The 24,922-nt window shown below is 50.2% G+C and overlaps 1 protein-coding gene across 2 annotated transcripts in view; it reads left to right on the top strand.

Annotated features, from left to right (window-relative positions):
• Nucleotides 1-24,922, top strand: part of SSBP3 (single stranded DNA binding protein 3) — a 55,705-nt gene that overhangs the window by 24,048 nt on the left and 6,735 nt on the right. Inside the window, exons 5-9 of one of the 2 annotated variants that reach the window (XM_027748751.2) lie at nucleotides 13,055-13,144; nucleotides 20,990-21,070; nucleotides 21,817-21,876; nucleotides 23,800-23,866; nucleotides 23,978-24,054. In XM_027748751.2, the coding sequence (XP_027604552.1) occupies nucleotides 13,055-13,144; nucleotides 20,990-21,070; nucleotides 21,817-21,876; nucleotides 23,800-23,866; nucleotides 23,978-24,054 (375 nt within the window). The remainder of the gene's footprint in view (nucleotides 1-13,054; nucleotides 13,145-20,989; nucleotides 21,071-21,816; nucleotides 21,877-23,799; nucleotides 23,867-23,977; nucleotides 24,055-24,922) is intronic. The other variant, XM_027748752.2, reaches the window with a different exon arrangement.

Below are 24,922 nucleotides of genomic sequence, written 5' to 3'. Positions count from 1 at the left end.
AACCTGAGGGTCGGGGCAGGGTGCAGGAGCCTGGAGGCTCCCTGGGCAGGCGGCTGGAGACCTGAGGGCAGGCAAGAGCAAGACAGGAGCTGTTTAGGGCATGGACTTTAAACTCTCTGGCATTTGGGGTTTGTTTAAAAACCAGCTAGGTAAATATTTGTGAAGCGGTTGGGATCCGGCTGCGGGGTCAGGCGGTGTGTGCAGCCCTGCGGGCGGGTCTCTGGCCTCCCGTGGATCCTCTCCTTCCCACAGCAAGAGGCACGTCTGTCCTCATCCCTGATGAGGAGATGGTGGAGGCAATGCAGGGCACTTGGCATCATTGCTTGGGGCCTTGTTTCACTAGGGTTTGGGGTAAAAACGGGTGCCTAGAAGTCTTTCTCTTGGAATGTACTTGTGTGATGCTTCAGTGGGACGTATTTTTAGGTTGGGTCTCCTGGCAAACCTGTGCATCCTGGGAATGTCCCTTCTGTGCCACCCAGGCCACTTTAGGGGCTTAAAAGAGCCTGGGGGTTTTGGTGGTGGCTTTCTCTGATGAACCCGTATCTCCTGCCCTGTGCATCCCTGCAGGATGGAGGCTGCTGGGGGGATCCCGCTGGGGACCCACAGTACGTCCTAGGGCAGATAGGACCTGTGCTTGCTAACACCGTTGGCTCAGGAGGATGGCACAGCAAGGCTGGTGTGGCAGGGATGACAAGGGTGGCAGGGCAGGGGGATGGCAGGGCAAGGGTGGCACATCAAGGATGGCAGAGTGGGAGGGTGGTACGACAAGGATGGCACAGGCAAGAACAGCAGGGCAGGAGGATGGCATGACAAGGATGGCAGGGTGGGAGGATGTCACAGCAAGGATGGCAGGGCAGGAGGATAGCAGGGCACGGTGCGGTGCCGGGGGAGCGCAGGGGGAGCGGTCCAGGCTGCCTGTACACAGCAGCTGTCAGCGCTGCTGCCTTTGCCCGCCCAGCCCCAGCCTCTTCCTCATGGCACAGATGGTTTTAACACTTTCCTGGGCCTTTTTTTCTATAATTAACTCTTGTTTGCAAGTGGGAAGACACTTCTTTCCTTTTGGCAGAGCCATCAAACTCTCCTCGTCGGTGTGCTTTTTTAAAGCCATCGTGTCTCTATCCCCCAACTGCAGTCTGTTGTTTTTACCAGGCTCTTTTAAGGCACTGGGCTGCCCCCCCTTTCTTCCCCCCCTTGCTCTTGCCCGGAGGTAAAATCCGCAGGGATTGCAGGCGGAGGAGGCCCCAGCCAGCTCTGGGAGGGGAGTTAGCGAATCCGGCCAAGGCGATACAAAAGCCGGTGCCCTGGAGGGGGGAAGATGGAGGGGCCCCTTCCCTGCACCAGGAGCCTTTGAACCCCCCTGCTCCCAGCTTTGTGCAGCTTAGCAGGGTGCTGCCTGCACAAAGGCCCCTCGTCCCTCGTGTCATTTCCATGCTGCAGCTGGAAAGAGTTTTCCCGGGAGAGGCCATTGCCCACCAAAATTCTGATGGGTGCTGGGGGCTGCTGCGATGAGTGCCCTGTCCCAGGACAAGGGGAAGGGGAAACCCCTAAGACCATCAGAGCTACCTGCAGGGTGCCTGAGGTGCCTGGGCAGTCGGAGGGTCTTCTCTCTAGCCTGTACCAAGACATAAAAAACCTAACTGGAGTGCCATGGGCCATCCTCTGCCTTTTGAGGAGCTCAGGATCTGCCTGCCGCTCCCTGTGGGGTTTGGAGGTTTTCTGTTCCCAGGGCCTTCAGAGCCAGGAGGTTATGGGGTGGAATTCTCAGCTTTGGGGACCAGGGAGGGTCCACATCAGAGATGGGGCCACAACCTGGTGCCCATGGAGAGGAGGGTGCTGTGGGGGCCATGCTACCGGTGTCGACCTGCTGGCGTGTGCCTGGGCTTTGCATCCGGGTGTTGCAAGAGCAGTTCTGACTTGGGGAGCGAAGGAGCTGTTCAGTCACGAGTGTGAAAAAACAGAGAGAAAAAGCCCATCAGAAAGTTTCCATCAGCAGTCCATGGCCATGACCACCATGCCCGTGCTCCCTCCACTCATTGGCCTGGTCCATCCCTTGAACTCCACTTATTGGCTCTGTAACCGGGTTTTTCCCAACGCTGCCAGTCTAAACAAGACCTTGCAGTGATGCTCAGCGCTCTCACTGTGCTCCCTCCCCCTCTCTACTGTCTGAAAGCCTGGGACTCTTTTTATTTTTTTTCCTTGCTCTCCAGACTTTTAAGTTTTCCTGCCTCATGTACCAGTTTATTGCTGGGGCAGGGGGTAGGGGTTTGCACGCTGGTTTTATAGGGTTTCTCCAGAGCCAGCTTCAAAAAGCATCCAGTTCATAAATGGGGGGTTTGTATTAACCACCATGTTTTGACAGGGAGAGGTGCTCTTAGAAGAGAAATAATTAACGTTTTGTAAGCTTTAAGAGTAATGAGGCTTGGAGTTGCATCTACCCAAACTGCTCTGTGCAAAAAACAGTGACTATTTTAAAACCCGTATTTTTACCAGGAATTCTCCCCTAGCCCAATGTGCAACTTGTCAGTTGTGCAACCCCAGAGGGACTTTTCCACAGGGAAGTCCTGCAGCTCAGCTGTGCCTGGACTGCTGCTGCCAGCAATGGCAAAGCAATGCAGAGAGCTGACATTAGGTAAATAAAATATGGGGCCACTTTGGAGCAGTGTTTCCAAGCCCTGGGTAAGGGCAGACAAGAGAAAGCAGGGCGTGAGGCAAGGTGTTATGGTGAATTCCCTCTCATCCCATGGATGTGCACCTCTTCTCCCCCAGAACACGCTAAAATGGTTAAAATGCCCTGGAAATTAAACTCTTCCCATTCACCCTCCCCCTCCCAAGAAATCCCATCCTACCAGGGAAGGTCTGCTCCCCCTCCAAGTTAGCTTAGCCCCTGGCTTTTTTGACTGTGGAGAAAGCCACCAGTTCTTGGGAACAACACTGAATTACACGCTGGCTTACATCAGATTTACTCCTCCTGTCCTTTGCTCTAGCTGCTCTATTAATTCGCAAACGCCTCAAGAAATTATCAGACATGGAAAACAGTCTTTTTGGGGGGCAGCACCCACAAATAACTGCAATAAACTGTACTTTTAAAAAGAGTGGGGGAACACCAGACATGGGGCTGTGCTTGCATGGGTTTAGGGTATTTTAATGTGAATTTTCATTAGAAACTCTGTGTGTGCAGTGGTCGTAGGATCTCTCCAGCATCTGGAGCAGGGGCATTGCACCCTTTCCCCACCCATACACCACTTTTGAGGTCCAAAGCATTGCTCTCAGGGGCATATAGGGTGGGAGGGGGCAGCCTGGGAGCAGATTTGGGATGTGAGGGCTCCATATGGCTGGAAGGGATTAGCCTGGAGGATTAGATGAGTGGAGAGGAGGGGAAAGTTGCTGCAATCCCCCCTCCCCAAAAATCCTCATCTCTGATCCTTGGCAGATGCACACGGATGATTTCTGGGGATGATTAGCACTGCTTTGGTTTTGTCTGTGCCCCTGGAGTCACAGCTCGGTCTTGGTGCTGCTGGGGTAAAGCAGTGGCCACAGCCTGGGCTGAGATCCTGTGCTGGCAGGTCATGAGGAGAGCTGGGATTTTCCTCCTGCCACCGCCTCACACCCACATGTTGCACCTTCCCCTTGAGCTTGATGCATTTCAAGCCCAAGCTGTTTGCTCAAGCTTTCAGCTTGCCTGGAAAGAGTATCAGTGGTGCTCAGTCCACGCTGCTTGGACAACCCCACTCACCAGGGATGGGTGAGCCTGGGATACAGCACTTGAGAGGCTGCATGTGTTGTGACCTCGTCGGTGGCCGTCCAGTGCTTGGGGAGAGTTGGCACTACTGATGCAGGGGTGCAGGATGCTCTACAACTCCACAGCAGAACACTGCATGGATGCCAGGATGCAGGATGCTTTGTGGCTCCTTTCCTGGGCAGGATGTCCGTGGAAAGAGCTGCATGGAGGGCAGAATAGTTTGACCATTTTTGAAACATCGCCCTGGAAATGGTAGGAGTCATGCTGAGGGCATGATGGCTGTTCTACATCATCACTCAGTCACAAAACCCAGCCTTCTTGGGATTGGGGTTTGCCAGCAGCTTTCCTCATGATGCCATGGTGTTGCTGTCCCAACAATGGCTCATTGAGGACTGAGTTGGCCCTTGGAGCACAGCTACAGCCTCATGGAGGACGTTAAGTCCATGCTGGCTTCTTGGGATGAGTCAAGGGTGCAGAAACGTGGTGGGTTAGTCATGGCAATGCTCCCAGGAGGATGGGTCCTTTAGGATGAGTCCTATAGGAAGGATGCTGTTGGGGTGATGGGGAGAACAAAAGCCCATTGCTGTCATTGCTGCCAAATACAACAGCCCTCAAATTCACAGTAAGTCCATTCATCCCAGTTAATTTAGGGCTCTGACAGGCTGCCCTGTGTCTGGCCACAGCAGTGCCGGCTGCTCCTGTGCAAAGTCCACCACCTTCCTCCCCATCCACCTCTCCAGGGTTTATAGGGCGTGCTGGACTTTGTACCCGTGCAGCAACTCACAGCCCTTAGTTAAGTCACCTGCCATCTCCTCCTCGATTTAAAGCATTTCCAACCCTGCAACAGCATATTTTCATGTAAGATGCTGTGCAGAGAAGGTGCTACAAAGCATCATCAAATATCAACAGAGCCACTTTTGTTAGAAATGATGATTTCTTTTTTGTTAACCTGCAGCTTTGTTAGAGAAGGGGATTTTTTATTCTTTTTTTTTTTTTTTTTTTAAAAAAAAAAAGCTCGTTGTGGAAAAAACTTCACTCTTCACAGATCAGCAGGCAAATCCATCAGGGGCCGCTGCGAGCGGGGATGGATGCTTGGCCGCCTCCGTAGGTACACAAAACCCGTTTGAACGCCTGCAAAAGGTTACGGCGGCGCTTAAAAAGCGCTTAAAAAGCACCGCCGTAACCTTTCGCAGGCGTTCAGATGGGCTTTGTGTTATTACACGAAGATGGTGGCCATCAGCATCTTGTCAGGGACGGGCAGATGGTGTTCACCTGCTCCGGACCAACTTCTTTTGCCCTTTGCCTTTGGTGTCGGGGAATAATACCAGGGCAGCTGCTCGCAGTAAAATAGGCTTAAGCAAATGGGATATTTTGGCATTCAAGTGCATGACAAGAATGGGAGTATTTGCATTAATTCTCTCCTCTCTTTCCCCGCGGCGGGAGAGGATGGAGAAAACCGTGATGTTTTCCCGTGGGGTAAATCTGGGGCCTGGTCTTCTCTGCCTGGGTTGGGGGTGGGAAGTGCTGGAAGCTGTGCTGGAGTGTCAGTGCTTCATCTCACAGCATCCCACTGCCCAAACAATGGAAATGGATGTTTTTCCAGGGATGTCTCAGTTTTTCCTGCTGCACTGCAAAGGCAGGTGCCGGGAAAGGGAGTCTCATCCCCTTCCCTGGATCCGGATGAGGGTTAGGTATCAGACATCACTGACTCTCCATGCAAACTGGCAGCTTATTTTGTATTACTTTTGATTGCAAAGAGCAACCAATGAGATCAACTGGCTGAAACACAAGGTGGCAAAAATTTAAAAATATATTTGTAATCTGTGCCCATCTTTAATAGGGAAATCTCTGCTGGACATTGTATGCCTCTGAGGTGTTTAGCCAATGGGATTGGTAATATCCTCATTAGTTGTCAGTTAATCCTTTGGACAAGTTAGAACTAGTTTTCTTCAAATGCACGTGGTGTGGTGTTTTTCTAAAGTCACAGGTTATTATTATTATTATTTTTCCTTTTTAACTTAGATTGCCAATTTAAATCTAGCTTTTCTTACAACCCCTTCCAAAATTTGCTTGGCAGTTTCAATCTGGAAGAAGGCAGAAGGCAGAGGAGTGGTGATTTGTGCAGGCACTGGGAAGCAGAAGTCCGGCTGCCAATGCCAGCAGCCTCCCTTTGCACCTCATCACCAAATTATTACTACTTTTTTGAGAGAGAAGCAGTATTTTTCCTTAATCTGATCTTTTCAAAGGCTGGTAACAGAGTCATGCAACTCCACATAGTCACAACTCAACAGCAGCAGTGTGGGTGGAGCAAGGGACATCGCTGGGAGTAAAGTCCCGTGTAATTTAACCATCACAGATTTGCGGAAAACTCCAGCAAACTGCTCCTGGCAGCTTTGTGTGCTGGGGCCGTTTCCATATGGGTTTTAAAAATAATAATACTTTTTAAAAAATCTGAAATTAATCCGTAAGCTTTGTATAAAGTTTGTGTGGGTACATCAGGAGCAGGTGGAACCACCAAGTGTCCAGTGCAGGAGGAAATCCAGGTTGTCAGTGCAAGGAGCTGCGCCACAGCAGTGCCCGGGTGGCCCTTAGCAGAGCCGAGCATCCTGCACTGATAGATGAGCGGTAGATTAATAGTCCTAAGCAATTGCATTATCTAATGAAAATTTTATATAATTATTTTATATAACTTTTTTGGCAGGTAGACCCTGAAATGGATGGTATTGATTGCTGGAAAAGAGCCTGGCCTGTCTGTTGCTGGAATTATTAGAGGGGAATTGATAGTAATTAATACCTGTGTATTTACAGCATTTTCCAGGCTGCTAATTGCACAGGATCCATTTAAGCTGTTTGGTAGTGGGGAGGGTTCACACATTGGTTTTAGGGTGTAGGCTGGACGTGGGTCTTGTGCTGAGGAAGTTGCTGGCAGTGGGAAAGCCGGGACCCTCAGTTTCACCTTTGCTCCAAGTTGGGGACAGGGAGGACTCCAGGCTGCCCACAGCAAAACATCTCTAAATACCAGGGACGGGTGCATCCATCCACCCAACACACTACGGGAAGCATTGGAGTGCTCTCCTCTGCAAAGCCCTTCCTAAGTCGGGGGAAGCACTTCCAGCAAGCCCAGCTTAACTTCCCACAAGTTTCCCTTTGTAAACCTTTCATACACACGTGCGTGCAAAAGGGAGCCTAATTGCATTTAGTCTGTTTTACACCTCCCGTCCTTATCCCCCCGCTCTCCGCCCCCCCTTTAATTCGGTCGCTGTGAAATTTTTGCAGCCCTGCCAAGTTATTTCCTTGGGATATATTTAGAGAAAGCCAGCTCAGCAGAACGCGCTGGGTGTTTGTGGAAGGATGTTTGTAAATGTTAGCAGGAACTCTGGCGGGCTGGCGGAGCAGATGTCCGCGAGATGCTACCAAGAGCCTTATTTACAAACTTGTAAATGACTGAAGGGGTTTCCTTCCCGGGGATAAGGGGGACGCCGACTTAAGAGATTAAAATCCTATTGTTTCGTGGCCGGAGCTGCTGTCTCAGATTATCCTTTACAAGGGGGGGAGGAGAAAAAAAAAAACCAGCAAAAAACTCCGTATTAGCTTGAAACACTATTCAACTGTTGTGCCTTTTTTATGGTTTTTTTTTTAAAGCTCAATGAGAATGCAGGGCTGGGGGTTGTTTCTTTCTGCATAAAGAAGGGGGAAAAGTGACCGAGCGTGGCTGTTCCTGGCCAGGGTGTACGCTGGAGCTTTGTGTGCCGGGCAGCTCGCAGGTGATGTATTTAAAATAAGCACAAAAAGCTTGTGCTGTCGTAGAAGTATAATTAAGCTGAACTTGTATGCACAGCATGTTGTCCCACAGGAGCACAGTGATGGCGTTTGAGTGGTGTGGTGATACTGTTACGAGCCCATTTAATCTGGGTTTTTTTATATCTCGCCAATACACAAAGCTTCATCCCAGTCTCCTTTTACCTTCTCTTACCCTAAAATAAACCAAAACTGGTTTGTTTTGTCTCCTGGAGCATCCAGCCAAGTGGCTTCCACTGGAAGAAGTAGGATGGACTTCAGTGTATCCCATGTGGGGAGCACAGCGTGCCCCAAAAACATCCTGAGCCCACCTGAGAGGCTCTGCGGGCACTGTGGTTTTGAAGTAGGTGCCCAGTAGGTGCCTGCTGCCGGCATGTGGGCTGGTGATCACACTCACAGAATCTGCAGTGGGCTGTTGTTATATTTATTTGATGCATGTTGATGCAACACAGATGCTGGCACCAACTCACAGAGGGGACTGATGTGGGAGAGGATCTGAGGGCTTGGTCCCGAGGAAGCGGTCAGCGTGTCGTCCTCCCCGGCGTTAATCGGGTTACTGTGAGGTGTGGGAGGGTTCTATTATTAAATTTAAAACCTGGCTATATAAGATGAAGGCAGCTTTAATGAGATGAAAAGGCTTAACTGGAGTCCAATTAAATTCCGTATTACCTGTTTACGCAGCCTGCTTAAGTCCTGACCTGCACGCTGATTTCTTCTTTAGGCTCCAAAGCCTGTGCTCTAGGCAAAAAAATAAAATCAAAGGAGACAGATAGGTACCAGATCACCAGCATGTCCTGAGCATCCCCATGTACTCCTACCAGAGGCAGCTACCCTCAAGTCTTGTGCAGCTCCCGCAGTGGCTGCATGGTGAGATGCAGCCAAAATCCTCCAGTCCACTCTTTTGGAGAGGAGAGCTAGGGAAAACAGCTGGAGGCCAAAAAGCTTCAGTCATCCTTAGCTCAGTTTTAGGCCTGTGCTGTGAAGATATTTTTGCTCTCCCCATCTCGCTGCCGGGATAATGGAGACTGGGGCTGGCTGAGCAGCCAATGCTAGTGGTGCTTCCCACAAAAGGAGGATCCTCACTGCTACCTGCCAGCTCCTTGTACCACTGTTGGGAGGTTATTTTTATTAAAAATAAGTGTTGGGTGAAAGGCAACCGTGGGATGCTGGGGTGAGCTGCACAGCTGCCCGTGTGAACTGGAGTTGGTCCCCTGGAGTGTGTGATGGGGACACCGGCTTGTGTTTAATGGCAGAGTAACTACTGTCAGTGAGAACCTGGTTTTCACAGATGATTAATAGAAACCATTGCTCGTGTTGGTGAAGTGTGGCGGGTTTGGGTGCAGTGCAGGAGGGGTGCAGTGCTTTAGCCCACCTTCATGGTGCTTTTCAAGGTCCAGCAATGGGGATGACGAGGAGGAGTCCCTTGCAGCATCCCAAGGGCTACTGTTTGGACAGCATATCTGGAAAGCTCCTCAGCTTCCCAAGCCCTCTCTTGTTGGGTGCTGCCTTTTATTACATGGGTACCCTGGGGCTGGGAGCAGCAACGTTCTGGCGGTGACAGCGATTTCAACCCACCTGCTCTGGTTTCTAAATTCAGCCCCCACAACCCTCTCGGGGCCTCGGCAGTGCCTCCCAGCTCCTCTTGGGCCGAGCGTGCCGCAGGGCGGGGGGCAGGAAACGGCTCGCCGCACCCTGCTCGCAGCAAACCCTCACGCCCAGCAAAGACCTAAACCCTGCATTAAAGAAAGTAAATAAATAAAAGCACCAGCCCACAGATCCTCCCAGGGCTGTGGGGCAGCAGAGGTGAGTTATGTTCCTGGCTCAGCTGGCCTGGGAAAGCAAATTTGGGTGACACCAAAATGCTGGCAGGGATGCACCAAGGGCTAGGGAGCTGCTCTGTGCAGCCAGTGCCTCTTCCCTGCTGCTCTTCAACACAATTAATACAGCAGGATAACCTGGTTTCTCCTTAAGGATTAGGTTAAGAAAACAAGATGGTTTTAATAGCCCTTTGGCATCCTGCATATATTGTAGCTGAAGAACCTACCCAGCTTTGCAGCACAGCCAAACAGCACATCTTTTCCTTTTTTCCCCATTTTTCCCCCATAACCTGATGCCAGTGGTCCTGCGTGAGCAGGCTCCTATCGATGAATTCAAGTGCCCAGCTCCTGGCTGTGCTGTTTTGTCCGATTTCCATTGCCTCCTGACCTCCATCCTTCTTTATTTGCAAAGCTATACTCGCAGGCAGCGGTAATAAATCAATTAATGACTCTGATGAATCGTTTAATGGCTGACAAAATAACACTACAGTCAACAGCTTGGATCTCTACAGCAGTACCAGAAGACGCTGGTTGACTCAGGGTAGGGAGACGAAACAGAGACTGTTAGCTCAATTAGTGCAATTAGTGTGCGATTTAAAGGCTTACACGGCATCTGCTGGCGTACCGAGCCGGTGTGTTAACTGAGAGCTTTGGTTTGGAAGCGAAATGTGGTGATACAGATTGTCATCATTCCGCTGGCTTCCACCAAAAAAGAGGAAAAATACCAACGTATGTGGCAGAAGAAAAGAAAACCCCATATGTATGTTTGTGTATATAGCTGTGCATGCATGTCCTGGGAATGCATATATATTTATTTCTAACATGGAAAAGATTTCCCATCTAATAAAAGGCAAACGAGCTGGCATGCCAGCAGTGCCAGAGCTGTCCTGGCTCATTTCTGGCAGTGGTTTCCATGTATTTTGGTGGAAGGAAATTTGGGGCATCTCATGCAAATGGGGACCCTTCATGTGGCTGGACGTGCTTTCAGTTCAGCACCAGCTTGGATGTTGTGGCACAGCAGTTCCATGCCTGTCTCCTGCTGGCTTCCACGGCATCTCCACCTTGTCTGTACCTGCTGTACAGGGACCTAGTGGGTTTTAGATATTCACCTGAGGAAAGAGGCTTGGAAGGCAAACTGCAACCAGAAGTCCCTAATAAGAGTTTCTGAGCCAAAATGGTGAAAATAAACCATGTGGGAGGAGCTGTGTGGCTAAAAAAGTCCTGGAAATGGGTGCTGGAAAGCCCTTGGGTTTCTGTGCTCACCCTTGAGGTTTGGGAAGTTCATTCCTACTATCTTTTTTCCCTTTTTTCTTTCTGGCATACCCCAAAGGTTTTATAGCACTGCTGCAGCTGTGGCTGTGCTCCCATCGCTTCATGGGGCTAAAGGTGCCTTGGTGTTTACCTTAGCAGCGGTGATGGGGAGGGGAATAAAAAAAAGAAATATAATGTCACTTCGCAGCCTTGTAAATCATTCATCAAGGGCTGACCAATTTGGCTCCCATCCTGCAATATGCTCAGGGCACTTGCGGGTTTTTAATTACCGAGTTCTGCCAAGCGCCACATGTGCGAGGAACTTTAAATCCCCGTTTACGCCGCAAAGGCATAGGTGAGGTTTCAGGGTGTTTAACGCGGAAAATACTCTGTGGTTTTGTGGAAAAATGGGCATTCGCTTCAAGATTTTCTTTGGCTGCTCTGCCCTCCTCCCTCTGCTCCCTGTTGCAGAGGGGAGGAGGAGGGCAGCGTCCTCTCTCCCTGGATCCCCAAATCCATGTCCCTCCTCACTCCCCACTACTTTGGGATCCATTTTGCTTTGGGAGATTCCCCCAGCAAAGGATTATGGTGTGCTGGAAATCTCTTGAAACCATAAAATATCACCTTGGCAGCTTTATTGCAGCGCTCGCCGCCTTGGGAGAGAAGTGTTTTGCGTGATAGAGGGTTTAATAAAGGAAATTCCAAATGGGCTCGCTGCAGTTTGGGGCTCGGTCTTATATATTTTTGCATTAAGAACCGTCATCTGCTTTGCAGAGAAACTGCAATATGTTCATGGCCTTGGATTAAGATTTGGTTTTACTTTTATAGCTGACCCACTTGGGGGGATGGAGGGAGGGGGAGAAGTGGGTTCACTCCCTCTCCCATCTATTTTTGCTGCCGTCTGATGTATAAAAAGAGCCTGGAATGGGCAGGCTTATTTTTCCTGCCAGGACTTTTTTTTATTAACTGTAAAAACACTCAGATCTGGCCTTTGCTGCTGATGGGAGGAAGGCTGCTCAGGATGCCTTGTTCAGGGGCATGGGGAGGGTGTGGTATGGGCTGTGCCTTGGGGTGCAGGGCCCCGTAATGATACAGGTTATTTCATGAAGGGGAGCTCTTAGTGGGGAATCACCTTCCACTTACAGCTCTCAGATGCTGGGGTGGGAAAAGCAACTGCTTATCCAGCCTGGTCCTGGTCTTTATCCCTCATCCTGCCGAAAAGCATGACGGAGGGGGCACAAGGGATGCCCCAGGAAGGCACAAGGCAGTGGTTAGTCTGATGCTCTCCTGCCTCTGCAAGGCTTTCTGGTGTGGAATAGTGAGATTCCCAACCAACCCGCCTTGGCAATCCTTAGTACTTAGTAATAATCCTTAGTTTTCCAGACTGCCCAAGTCCTGACAGCCCGGCTTCCCCCCTTTGCTCACATCTTGTGGTTGTCACTGCATCGGATGTGGTCAGAAGCTGGGACTGGCTCAGCTGCTGTCAGGACCCGGGGTTTGTTGGGTAAAACCAAACCTGAGCAGGCTGTGCCCCAGCTGTTCATGGGATTTCCTCAGTGGAAAATTTTTTCACCATGGTTTTAGGTGGGTACATCCATCATAAAAATTCATGGAGGGAGGAGTTCAGTGATCCAAATACAATTAACGTCACTGAGGCACCTTTGTAGCTGACCTGGGAACAGGGGGGTCACTTGGAGTGCACAGGCACAGGTACTGCTCCTAACCCTGCAGGGATGTGTCACCAGCAGTGGCTTTTAGGGAAGGCTCTTTTTCTTATATTTTCCTTCAGGGTAGGAGCCTCCCATCACACTGGTGCTCTCCCAGAGCCACAAGGAGTTAAATACAAAGAGGGATCCTGAGTAGGAGCAAGCAAGGTGTCTGGGTAACCCATGTCTGCCCTTGTCCCTCTTTTTTGGGGCTGGAGCCACTCTGGTGGCTCATCCTGGGGAGGCACGAGGGGGAACGTGACCTCACAGGTCGAGTGCGATGAATTTGGAAATGCGTAATAAAACCTTGGCATGTTGGTGAGGTCAGGGAAACATCATTTTTGGAGGACAGGACTGAATCAGCAAGCGGGAGGGGGGAGGTAAAAGAAGCATTTAAAAAGCCTTAGAATAGCTTCTGCCTGAAATGACATGTTGGATGAGGCTCCTTGGTGAATTAACAAGGCTCAGTGCTTGGGTAAATGAATAAACAAATCCCAGAATTATCCCCAGGTTTTGTGTGGCCATCTCCTTCATGGGTGTCTCAAAGGCTGGTGCCCCTCCAGCTGTGAGCATCCTCAGCTGGTTCCTCCACAGGGGAAAGATGCTCAGGAAGCATGGAGCGATGCTCAGGGCTCCAGAGGGACCAGGTGGATTGACCCACGATGTGGCAGGAGAGGGGGTGTTTTTTTAACGTGTTTTTGCCACAACTCTGACCGTGTTTGTCCTGGTTTTGTTCCCCACAGAGCGCAGCTGCCGCCCCAAGTCCTGTGCTTGGAAACATTCCCCCGAACGACGGGATGCCTGGGGGCCCCATCCCGCCCGGTTTCTTCCAGGTAGGCTGCCACTCCTCCTGGTGCTCGGCTCCACACCGCGCACGTGTTCGCTTACGCTCTGGGTGTCAGCGCTGTCATGCCTGTGTTTTTTTTCCAAGGGGATGCTGGGGAAGCAGCATGCCTGCATAGCTGACCTGTCTAGGAAGAACTTGTGTTCCTGCTGTCCTTCCAGTTTGCTTTCTATCTTTTGTGGCCTTAAAGCAAATTTCTTTCTTGCTCGAAGAGGTTACTGTGTATTTACAACCAGTAAATACTTCAGAGCTTTTTTCCCAAAGCTGCTTGGTTTGTGTTTGGGTTGGGATTGTATTTGTTCTTCAGTCTTAACAGACGTGCGTAATTGAAAACATTCTGGATTTTGATTCCTGAAACTTTTTTCCCCTCCTCTGGTTAACCACTTGATTTTTTCCAAATGCAATCACTGAAAGCATTAACAAACCCTGGCTGTGGCTGCAAGTGGGATCAGGCTCCAGCCAAATCCCCGAATGCTGTGGAGGTACCTTGTAAGCAAATACCCAGCAAAGTCCCCAAAGTCCCCTCAATCCCTCCTTATCCCATGCCGAGCACTGACAGAGGAGGGGGTGATGTATGTTTGGAGCGATGCTAACTGAAAGGATATCAACAAACACACAGAAAAGGAGTTCTCAAAACTTGAACCTTGGAGGTTTTCTCTGCGGTCTCTTTGCACGGTGTGAGCTGCACCAGTTTGCAGCGACACAAGCTTTCGGTGCTTTACAATCTTCCTTCTTGAGGACGAAACACTTGTTCGTGTAAAAAATGGGATAAAAGTTGAAAGGAGTATTTGTTTTGGCAAGCTGGGGTTTTTATAATGTGGGCTTGTGATTTGTATATGGGAGAGCTTCTCGGGCAGTAGACAGGCAGGCTCGATAAGGAGCTTGTGATTTATTGTGGCGATATCTGAGCCCAATATCGGCGATTGCACTCATGTGGAAAGGGGGAAGGAGGGCCCTGTCTTTTTTTTTTTGAGAGAGAGAGAGAGAGAGAGAGAGAGAGAGAGAGAGAGAGAGAGAGATCCTGTTTCCTGAACATGCTTCTGACAAAGTAAGAATATCCGATATTGATCGGGAACCCTAAAACAGGCGAATCTTGTAGCAGCGCTCGGCGGCGCAGGGTGAAGCCAACAGCGGAGATGGTATCTCGCAGGTCATAGCTGCTGCCAGCAATCCGAGTGCCAAGCTGCTGCTTCCAACAAATGTGTCTCCAAACGTCCTGATCTCGCCCCACGGTGAAGCTGACTGTCCTTTGGGGCTTCTGCTTCACACTGAGATGCGAGGGCTGCAAAACTGGCATGAAGTTAGGGCAAGGCATCAACAGTATGGGTTGGATTTCCCAGAGCGGGAAAGGTGAGGAAGAGGAGTCACATCTCCAGACTTGCTGCTCATGCTCCCATCTTGACTCTTCCCGTTGACAGCCTCCAAGCTGTCCCCCCACTTTCCTTTCTGCCCTCCCGTAGCACTTTTGCACTGAGGATCTGATTCAGAAGCAAACAACCTGTCCTAGCTCCCTGCCTCCCATGCAGCTGGCCCAGGAGCCACTGGGGAGGCGAGACTCAAAAGCAGGGGTGGATCCTGAAAACCCAGGAAATGTAATAACACTGGTACAGGTGTCGTGTGGGGGATGCTGCCCATCCCCAGCACTGCCGGAGGGAAGAGAGAACGGGTGCTGGTGCATATGGCTCACATGTGACATCTCAAGAGCCTGCCTTTCCTGAAAGCCCTCCAACATCTGGTTTCTCCTCCCAGCCCTGGGGATGGAAGGGAGAAGAAAAATCCCACCTTTTAACATAGTCTGAACATCGCCTCCATGAAAGCCTGATTTATTGCGGGTGCTGGAGCTCATTCCAGCTTCAGGAGATGCTGGAGAGCAGCACTTGCAGACATGGGCTGGAGGCTCGATGGCAAGCAGGTCGCAGCTTGGGGGTAATTTCCTGTCTGGAGATTATAGTGCTGAAATTTAGAGGGCAAAAACAAAAAGGTCACAGAAGATGCAAAGGACTGACTTCTCTCCACCCGTTGGTGTGCCAGCCCTGGGAGTGAATGAGGTTCCTGGTGGTACCACCTCAGCCAGTGCTGTCCTCATGCCAGGAGACTGCTGGAGCGTGCTCAGGGGCTTTCAGCACCTTGCTCTTCTGCGCCAGGGACCTGCAAGGGATATTCCTGAGAGTAGCAGGCATGAGCAGATAGTTTTTGAGGGGGTTTAGAGGGCCTGATCCTGTCCTGGCATGGTAGGATGTGACACGGGGAGCTGAGAAGGGAGTCTCCAGCAAAGCTCAGGTTGTAGAAATCCTCAGGTTGCACTAACCACCCTGGAAATACATGAACCCCCCCAGCCTTGCACATTTGGAGGTCTTTGGCAAAGAGAAAAAATTATATGTACTGCTCCTGGGACTTAACAGCCTAAAAACCCATGGGAGTGAGCTTGGAGGAGAAGCAAGGAGGGGGAGAAGCAAGGAGGGGGAGAAGCGAGGAGGACTCCAGGCTGCAGTGCCCATCCACAGCCACTGTCTTGCAGTGAGAGTCCCTTCCCCATGCTGGGGCTCAGCAGTGACCATCAGGCCAGGGGCCAAGGGAAGTGCAGCCTCCAGAGTCTCCCAAAACCTTCCTGAAATGATGGGAAAGGAGAGGCTCATGGCACTCTTGGGTTGCTGGGGCATTTTTTGGTGCCAGCCAGCAGCGCAGCATCAGGCTGCACTCAGGACAAAAGGTGGCTGGGTTGATGACCAGCGTGGGTAGATGCTTTTATTACAGCCTCTCTCTTTGTCCCGTTTAGATGAGCAAACAAACCCTCTGCTCATCCTCCTAAAGGTCATCAGAGGTGTTCCTGCTTTGTTTTGAAAGCTAGATTGATGCCGGGGTGCAGATCCCTCAAAGGAGGGGCAGGGGGGTATCAGGGAAATGTAGGAAGAAAAATTAGAAATTGAAATCCGTTAATACCACACCTTTATAACACTTAATAAATGGAGGGGGCCCAGTCAGCAGCCCCCCCCCAGCCATGCCTGCTCTCCCCAGCGCAGTCCCCGCGCCGCCCCGTACCCTGCGTGCTGATGAAATGGAAAGTTGACCATAAATCAATGTCGGCGGCTGCGTTAGCTATGCATCAGCAGCTCGGCGCCGAGATGCACCAAAACAAAGCACCGGCTGCTCCGTGTTCCCACACTGCCCCCTAATGCAGACAGACCTCGGGAGCTGGGGAGGACAGGGGGCTACAGAGCCCAGGGGGCTCCCCCCACATCTGCTCCCTGCCTCTCCTCCCTCTGTCCTGGAGCTTGTCTCTTTGGGTGAGGTCGCCCATGGAGGTGAGGATGGTGAAGCCAGGGACAATAGGAAGAGATCCATGTTGTCCTGCTCCCTCCTTGGATGTGCCACCATTTTCTCCCTGCCCAGCTGTCCTGTCCCACCCTCAGTGGGATTTGCCAGTGCTCCATGGATGCTGCTGGCGATGGTCAGCCAGCTCCACCGAGGTGGCACGAGAACCACAAAACCAGGCTGCCCTTCCCAAAATCGTGGGGCAGAAGTCAGTATCAGCCTACACCAGTCAGGATTTGAAGGAAGGTGTCTTACAAGCTGGAGGAAAGGAAAAGCAAGCATCAGAGAAAGTTTTTTTTCTGGAAGTTTAGTAGGATGCCCGAGGCTTTTGTACCAAGCGTCTGGAGCATATGGTGGGATTTGCAGTCAACTTTCTCTCGGGTGCTCCAGCCAGATGGAGGTGACTGTTCTTGGCTCCGGCTGACACGGGTTTGTTTCCTGAAGAGCTTGTGTTAAACATATTCCTTAAAACCAGGCTTCTGCAGTTGGGAGCCCCAGCTGCAGGCGAGGCAGAGCTCCTGCCCACGGCTGCCTTTCGCTGTCTGCGGGGGAACTTGGCCCGCCTTGCCTTGCTTTGCCTTGCCTTGCTTTGCCTTGTCTAGCCTTGCCTTGCCTTGCCTTGCCTTGCCTTGATTTGCCTTGCCTTGCCTTGCTTTGCCTCGCCTCGCCTTGCCTTGCCTTGCCCTCTCTCAGGAAGGTCCTCACCCAGCACCACGTGCTGGAAGGCGACCATGGTCTTCCTCTTTGGAGACACCTGGAGCATCTCTCCTAAAGGCTCCTTCAGAGATACCTTATTTTTTTCTTGACAACTTGCAAAACATCTCTCTCCTTCAGTAGAAATAAAGCTCCTCTCCAATAAACCCAGGCATGGCTTTAATTAATATCCATCTAATTTATTTTAGTGTTTTCTAACATCAAAACCGGCAGGCAGGGGCAGGTATTTTAAACACAAGATGCCTCCCTGTTGCTAACTTGAAACCATCTCATGGCAGTGATGCTATGCCTTCTCGTACCATCCTGCCTTGTTCTGCCACCCCCAGAGGTGCTCGAAAATGTTTCTAAATAGCAAAACTCCCCCATTAGCTGAAAGTATGTAGCCCATAAAACATGATCCATTTGTGGTGAATTACACTGGAAACATAAATTGACACACGCAGAGCTATGATCGCTCGTGCCATTTTCCATCTTTAATATTTTACAAGAAGTTTGAGGAGTTGAGCTCATGAAAGAGAGTGGAAATAATCTGATCGCCTGGAAACTCCCTGTAGGAAGCAGCTGCAGCAGCGAACTTCAGCCATCCGAAGGGCCAGGTTGGGATTCTGAAGTCCCTGGAGTATAGAGGGGAGAAAAAAATGAAGCAAAGGGGAGGTTGAGGCACTAACAGCTGTTGGAAACAGTTTCCTCTAATGCCATTTTAGCTGTTTGGGGTTGGTTGTTGGGGTTTTTTTGAGGTGGCTACAGGAAGGTGAAGAATAACCCCCAGTGCAAGTTGTCCAGTTCAAAGGGGGGAAAAAAGGGAAAACTTGAGAGATGATGGGGTTTCTCTGGTTGGAAAGAGTGCTGGTTTAGAGATGAGAGTGAGGTAACTGCAGAGCAGGTCCTGCTCACCCAGCATGGCATGTCAGATGGAGCTGTGCTGCAGGGATGCAACTCTGGGGCATCTGGTATGTGGAGGAAGCAGGACAGTGTGAGTTCAGCCTCCTCTTTTAACAGCAGTAGTTAATAACTGCTAAATACACATTTTTTAAGAAAAAAGGGTTGTTCTGGTGGTTGGAGCCCACATGTCGTCTCTGCTAAACACTTGTCTCAACTGCCACGATCCATCGGGATCATCTGCTGCTTCCTCTGCAGCCAGGCAATCCCATGCGAAAGAGCAACTGATCCAGCAGGCGTTCCGGGCTGAACACGGGTCCCAGCCTTGAAACATCTGCAAGTATTTATGGAGATAACACTATCCAGAGGGTCTGCATTTCTGATGGAGCAGAGCAGCCGTGCCGAGGGGGCCGCAGCAGTTGCAGCCCAGAGTGAGCGCTTGGGATGCTGCTGCTTGTTGCTGTTTGGAAAAAGCGAGAAAAGAAAGAAAAAGGAAAAAAGCTGCTTTCAGCTCCTCCCTGCATGCCAAAATGTTTGCACAATCTGGGTTTCTGCAGCCACCTTATCCAGAAGTCTCCACTGGGAATGGTACCACATGGGATAATGCAGGGGTGAAGATGCTGCGGCGCTGAGCCTGGAGCATCCCAGGGAGCAGCCTTGGCATTGGGGCAGGACCGCGCTCCAGAGGATGCATTCAGCAGCACAAACAACTGATGCTCTCCGGATCTAGTTGCCACCGGGGATTTTTCTCTGGTGGAAACGCTGCCATGTCTCATAGATGCTTTTTCTCCAATAACCAGATACTGTTTGCGCTGAAGCTCAAAATGCAGACCCAAAGCACCACCTCTTGGGCCCAGTCGGGGTGTGCGTTGGTGGCCGTGTACCCCACACATGAGATACCTGTTCACTCCACACCCTCACATACTGGGAGATACGAGAGGGAGGACATCAGGGATTTAATAACTTGAGGATGGGGTATGGGTGCCTGTGCAGTCAGTAGCTGGACACCAATGACCCCCTCCTTGCAGCAAAGGCAGGCATTGTGGCATTGACTCTTGCATTGATGTGGCTCAAGGATTGACTGGTCTTTTCCAACCCTGGGTTTTACCTTCTATGTGGTTTCATCACTCATTCACCTTCTGATCTTCCTACCCCAAATCCTGCAGCTGAGGTGTGTAGGAAGGGCTTTGGGGGTGGCCAGAGCTCATTGGGGGATGTTGTCCTCCACCTACAGGTGGTGGGAGGTGGCTGCTGCCCCTGCTGCACTTTGCATTTAGCCACCTCAGAAGCAAAACTAAGTCAACTTTCATGCCTGGAAAGGACTTCTGCTAAAGGAGATTGATGCCACAGTTAGACCACAGAGGTTTGTCTTCTCTCTGCGGGACGTGGATGGAGAAGGCAGGAAGAGGGTTGTCCTAAAGTGCTGTGACCTCATCCAGATGAGGTTGGCCAAACACTAAGGGCAGGGGTTGGTTCCTTTTGGCTCCTGGAGAATAAATGGTGGTGTAAGTGGTGGGATTTCAGAGTCTGGAGCAAAGAGGCTGGCAGGAGGCTGTTGGTTTAAATCCGCTTGGCTCCATCTCGCTGCCAAACCGTTCAAATAAAAAATTAAAAAAAAAAAAAGAAGAAAAAAACCCACCCTCTTACTTTATTTACATTGCACTCAAGTTTCCGCTGTACAAAAGATTTGCAGGTGCAAATATGTCCTGCCTTCATTAACTTCCCCTCCCTTTTTAATTTATGTGATTTCAATTTTCCTTCCCTGTACTGTTAATTAGGGGACCCTCTAATCAGTACCATTATCACAGTGGTATTCATGTTTAGGAAAGCTGCTAAACAAATGCTTGCAAAATTGCTAAATGGCTAATTAATGTCTGTTAATTAAGAAAATTGCTCATGGTAACAAACCATGCCATTGCTGGCAGCAGCTAGAAGGCGAACACTTGTTGAAATTAGTAACGAGGCAGGTAGAGAACATCTGCTCCGGCGCCAGTCCTGGAGCCTGCCGTCGCTTCCCATCACCTACTGACAGAGCTCCTTTGCTTTCTCTACCAATTACACCTCCTTTGACTCAAAAAATACTATTTTTTTTCTTTCCTTACATTAACACGCACCGGTATATTCTTGCACCGAGCTCACGGTTTTTCCAAGCAAATTTTCATTTCATGCTTTTAAGAGAAATTTAAAAAAAAATTAAAGTGGGCGTTCAAGCCCAAAATGTCAGCGGCTGCTGCATTGCAGCCTTAAACCTGCACCAACTAATCTCTCCTTTTTTCCCCTAGACATCCTTTCTTTGCTGGCAAGCCATTTTACTCGCATCCTTAGGGAATCCACCTCGAGGAAGGATGTTGCATCCCTTCAGTGTGGCGGTGCAGCCCCGGTTGTGCCGGCCAAACGCTGCCCAAGCGTGAGCTGGGACATGCTCCTTGTCCTCTGCGCTTGCTCCAGCACCTCCAGTGAACCACGGTCAAAACATAAACCCAGAGGTGTTTCCAACCTTTGGGATGAGAGAGGAAAAAATATTTTTTCTTTTTTGGTTTGGGGGTGTTTTTTGTACTTCCCCCAACCTCTCTGGTCCTCTCCTGCATATTTTTTTCCTCGTTGCACGCCCCTGCAAAGTGTTTCCCTGTGTGTTTATCATTGCAGACTTGGTTGAACCACTGGACCATTTAGCCTCAATGTGGCCACTGTATTTTGACAGATGTTCTGATTTTGAATATATATATTTTTTTGCATATCTCATTATTCATTGTTCAGCTACAAATGAATAGAAACTCAATTAAAAAGAGGGAAAAAAAAGGAAAAAAAAATTTAAAACCGGGAGAACTGACTCCCCAACTAAACAGGTCCACCCGTGAATCCTTTTTTTAGCTCTTTCTGCGCTTTCATGTGCTAATCTATAACCTCCTTCTACTGTCTGACCTCACAGGGACCGCCTGGGTCACAGCCCTCGCCACACGCACAGCCTCCACCCCACAATCCTAACAGCATGATGGGACCCCACAGTCAGGTAAAGACACTAGCGATGGGTAGGGCTGTGAACCGGGACGTGCGCTCGATTTACTTCTTTTTTTTCCCCTCTCTAAGCATGCTGGGCAGCGGTACCCGCTCCCCGGGGAGCATCCCCCCGGGCACCCCAGCTCCGAAGCAAAATGTTGTTTTTTCCCCTTTTTTTGCTTTGTTTTTTCGTTTTTTTAATTTTTTTTTTTTTTTGGATATGCAGTTGTCAATGGACTGAGAAGTCAATAGTGGGTTATCAGACTCTTTTACCTTCCCAAGGTAGCCTGAAAAATTTAGCTTGATGTGGGTTTTTAATCTGTTAGTAGCAGCAGTTGTACAAAAAGTAACATTAAGCCTTTCTTCTTTTTTTTTTTTTCTTCAGTACTTAGCACCGGGGTTTTTTGTGTGTGCGTGTCTGTATGTGCTTATTTGCCACTTTTTTTAATATATCTCTATATATTTAAACTTGAACAGTGTCTAACACTCAGGGTTTCCCATGCACTAATTTTAACAGCCTCACCTAGTATTGCCGATGTCAAACGCTCTCAAACAATAAATCTACAGAGAAAATGTTTAAGAAAACGGACTCCAGACACCTTTCTTTTTTTTTTCTTTTGAAACATAACTTTTTTAAAAAGGATGTCTCCAGAAAAAAAAATCAGAAATACCAAAAACTGTGTGCAGGCTAACCAGCGTGCGTGGGGAGCGTGCTGCCTCCCCACAGCTCAGCCCTGACCCCCTTTTGTGTCCCCGCAGCCGTTCATGTCACCGCGCTACGCCGGAGGTCCCCGGCCCCCCATCAGGATGGGCAACCAGGTACTGCGCTCCCGGGATTCCACATTTCCTAGAGATTGCTGTTATTTGGGGAGGGAGACAGTGGCCAGGTGTTCTGGAGATGCTCCTTGGGTTTGGGTGGCAAGCATTACCTCCCTTGGGCATCCTCTGTTTGCTCGGTGCCGGACCATCTAGTGTCACTTAACTGTTATATTTTAATGTTGTTTTGAGGTTCAGGCGTATCCAGGGTGGAAACAGCGGTGGGGAATGTGCCACTTTCTATCTGTGATGTTTCCAGCAGGGTTGTGCCATGCCATGTGCTTGCTGCCCGGCTGGATTTTCCCTGCAATCGCAGAAAATTAAAGTGATGGAGATAATCCTGCTGCTGGGCTAACCGAGCGCTTAGATCAGCGGCGGGGTCAAGCGGGGCAGGTCAATGCTGAATTTTTTGGGCTGGGTTTATCCTCTTATCCCGGCTTAAATGAGGGCAGTTTGTTTCTGGCCTTACGGATGGAGGCTTCCACCCCACGCCCTGCCCGGCATGTGTGCGTAGCTTTGGTTGAGGAATTCATGTCCTTCCCAACGATGCCATGCAGATCCATAGAGTAATGACCAAACCAGAGGTTATTTGTCACTAAAGGGAAATTCAAAGAAACCTGCAATTCCCTTGAGCAGCAGAGGTGACTGCAAAAATTGGGAGCTTATTTTTTGGTTATCAGTGCTATTTTTGTATAGGTGTAATTAGCAGAAAGAGCAGGATAGTCAGGAAATAGGATGTAGCAGCTTGCTCTGTGTTTGTGCTTGCTGGATTTGAGACTTGAATAGCTGGAACTTGCTAAATGATGGTAAGACAGCTTGAGATGTGGCTGAGAAAAACGCAGTGGGGGCTGAGCCTCCCTCCCAGAGCACTGGTGGCTGTTTTAGTGAGATATTAATTCACTGCACCTCATCATGGATCAGTTTTAACAGAACCCCATCCTGCTGTGGTCTAGGGCTCATCCCAAGCTCTGCTGGAGGTGAGCACAGTGAGCTGGGCAGGCAGGAGAGGCAGAGGACTAGCCTGGGGAGGCTGCTCCCACAGAAGGATCAAGCATCCAGGAGTGGGTGAAGTTAATTAGAAGGATTTCATGTTTTCCCCCCAAACACCACATATAAAGCACACGTTTGTTACCTGCGCAGAGCTCGGCAAGGTTGTGGTCACATCCTGAGGGACAAGAGGAATAAATAGGCAGGCAGGAAGGTCAGGCAGCAGAAGTGTAAATATCCACCTCTACAACCCCTCTAGTTTATCTTCCTCCTGCTGCCAGCTTCCAGGCTGCAAAAAACTTGAGATTGGGCAGATTCTGCCGTGGTGCAGCCAAGTGAACCCGATGCTCGCGCTGTGCTCCAGCAGTGGGATCCTCGGTGTCGGCATCCAAATAAAAGGCAGCACTGTAGCAAAACTGTTTACAGTTTGCTTCCCCTAGGCAGATGATATCTGCGTTTTTCTTTCCCTTTATCTGTTCAGAGCAGCCTTTGAACTTTAAATAGCAGTGTTGCCCAAGCAGAGCATGGGTTTGGGGAGGGGGAGCATCTGCCTTCCCCTCTGCCTGTGTGGGGAGGGGTCCCAATGCTGCTCTGCTGCACGTGGAGCATCTCCCCTCCACAGCCCATGGAATCACTGTGACCTGTTTGGCCCTGTTGCTGTGTAGTACCGGGTTGCCATCCCGCTGGTCACCTTTCCCTGCTGGGTTTCACACCTCTGCCCTGCTCAGCCTCAGGCTTTCCCCCGCTGCCCTAAAATATGACAGCCTGACAGTGCGTGGCCTGCGGGGAGGAGAAAACTCTGGCGCCTTGTTTGGGTTTTAGAGGGTGTTTGCGAAAGGATGAGGGAGGCAAACATCTGGAGGCTGTAAAAGTGGGGTGTAGGATGTGGCGGGATGCAGGATTTACTCTTTTTTTAATCTTCCTGCCTTGTTTTCACAGCCCCCAGGTGCCGTTCCCGGTACACAGCCATTGCTGCCCAATTCAATGGATCCCACGCGACAGCAAGGTAAACCCAGCAGAGGAGGGGTGAACATTAACGTTTCTCCTCAGCTGTCAGTTTGGGACCACCTAAAGTGGCTGCAGTGCCGTGTAACACCCCTACTTTTGCTCCCAACAGGGCACCCCAACATGGGCGGCCCCATGCAAAGGATGAATCCTCCGCGAGGGATGGGCCCCATGGGTCCCGGTCCGCAGGTAAGCCCAGCTCCAGAGAGCATCATACAAACACTGCACACCATTGGAACAACCTCCTGGGGCTTGGAGGGCTGGGAGTTACCCCCCCCACGCCCTGTCCCCACATTAGTGTTAATGCATTTTACATTAGTCTTGCATCTGGAAATCCCTCCTTTTAACATGAGTGAGGTCTTCAGAGCTCATTAAGGGTATTGCAGCCTCCCTCTTGCCCTTCTGTCAGAGGGGATGGCACTTAGCTCTGCGCCAGAGCAGCCTTTGAGTGCATTACACTGCCTGCCTGGGAAATAGTTACGACCCTAACAGCAGGAAAGGGAAAGGAGGCTTGCATTTAAAATAAATAAATAAAAAGAAATGGCAAAGATCCCTTTAGCAAGGGAATAAGGCTTTCCCCTGTGAGGTTCCCCTCCACCTGCCCCTCCTGCTGCCTGCTTGAGCTCTCTATTTCAGGAAAGGGGAGTAAACCCTTGAAATTAAGCAGATCTGGGTTAATATATGCTGTCATTCTGTTCATGCGCTTACGGAGTGGCTTATTGTTGACTCACTCCTGTTTGTTCCTTCTACAAGACTTCAAAACCAGATTACCATATTTTGGTTGGAGGTTTATCCTCTCTGCATTGTCGCCTACGTGGAGTTTGTAGCGCGAGGATCAGAGTCTGTCAAGAGGCGGGCGGGTGCGCTGGAGTTTTGTTTTGTTTTTCCCCCAGAGACTGTTGAGATAAGTGAATGTTGTGTAAAGAGAGAGTTGTGTCATCTCTTTAACACCAACCTGATGCTGCTGCTCAGGGATGCTCGGCCGCCTCCACGGACACCCAGATCCATCCGAGGGCAGGGGATAAAAAACCTGCACGAGCATCGTTTCATGGACAGG

Source organism: Pipra filicauda, unplaced genomic scaffold (assembly GCF_003945595.2).
Source record: "Pipra filicauda isolate LSUMZ 115617 unplaced genomic scaffold, ASM394559v2 scaffold19_size4547281_pilon, whole genome shotgun sequence".
NCBI classification, from domain to species: Eukaryota; Metazoa; Chordata; class Aves; order Passeriformes; family Pipridae; genus Pipra; species Pipra filicauda.
The sequence above is the reverse complement of the archived record's forward strand: the minus strand, read 5'-3'. Positions and strand labels throughout refer to the sequence as shown.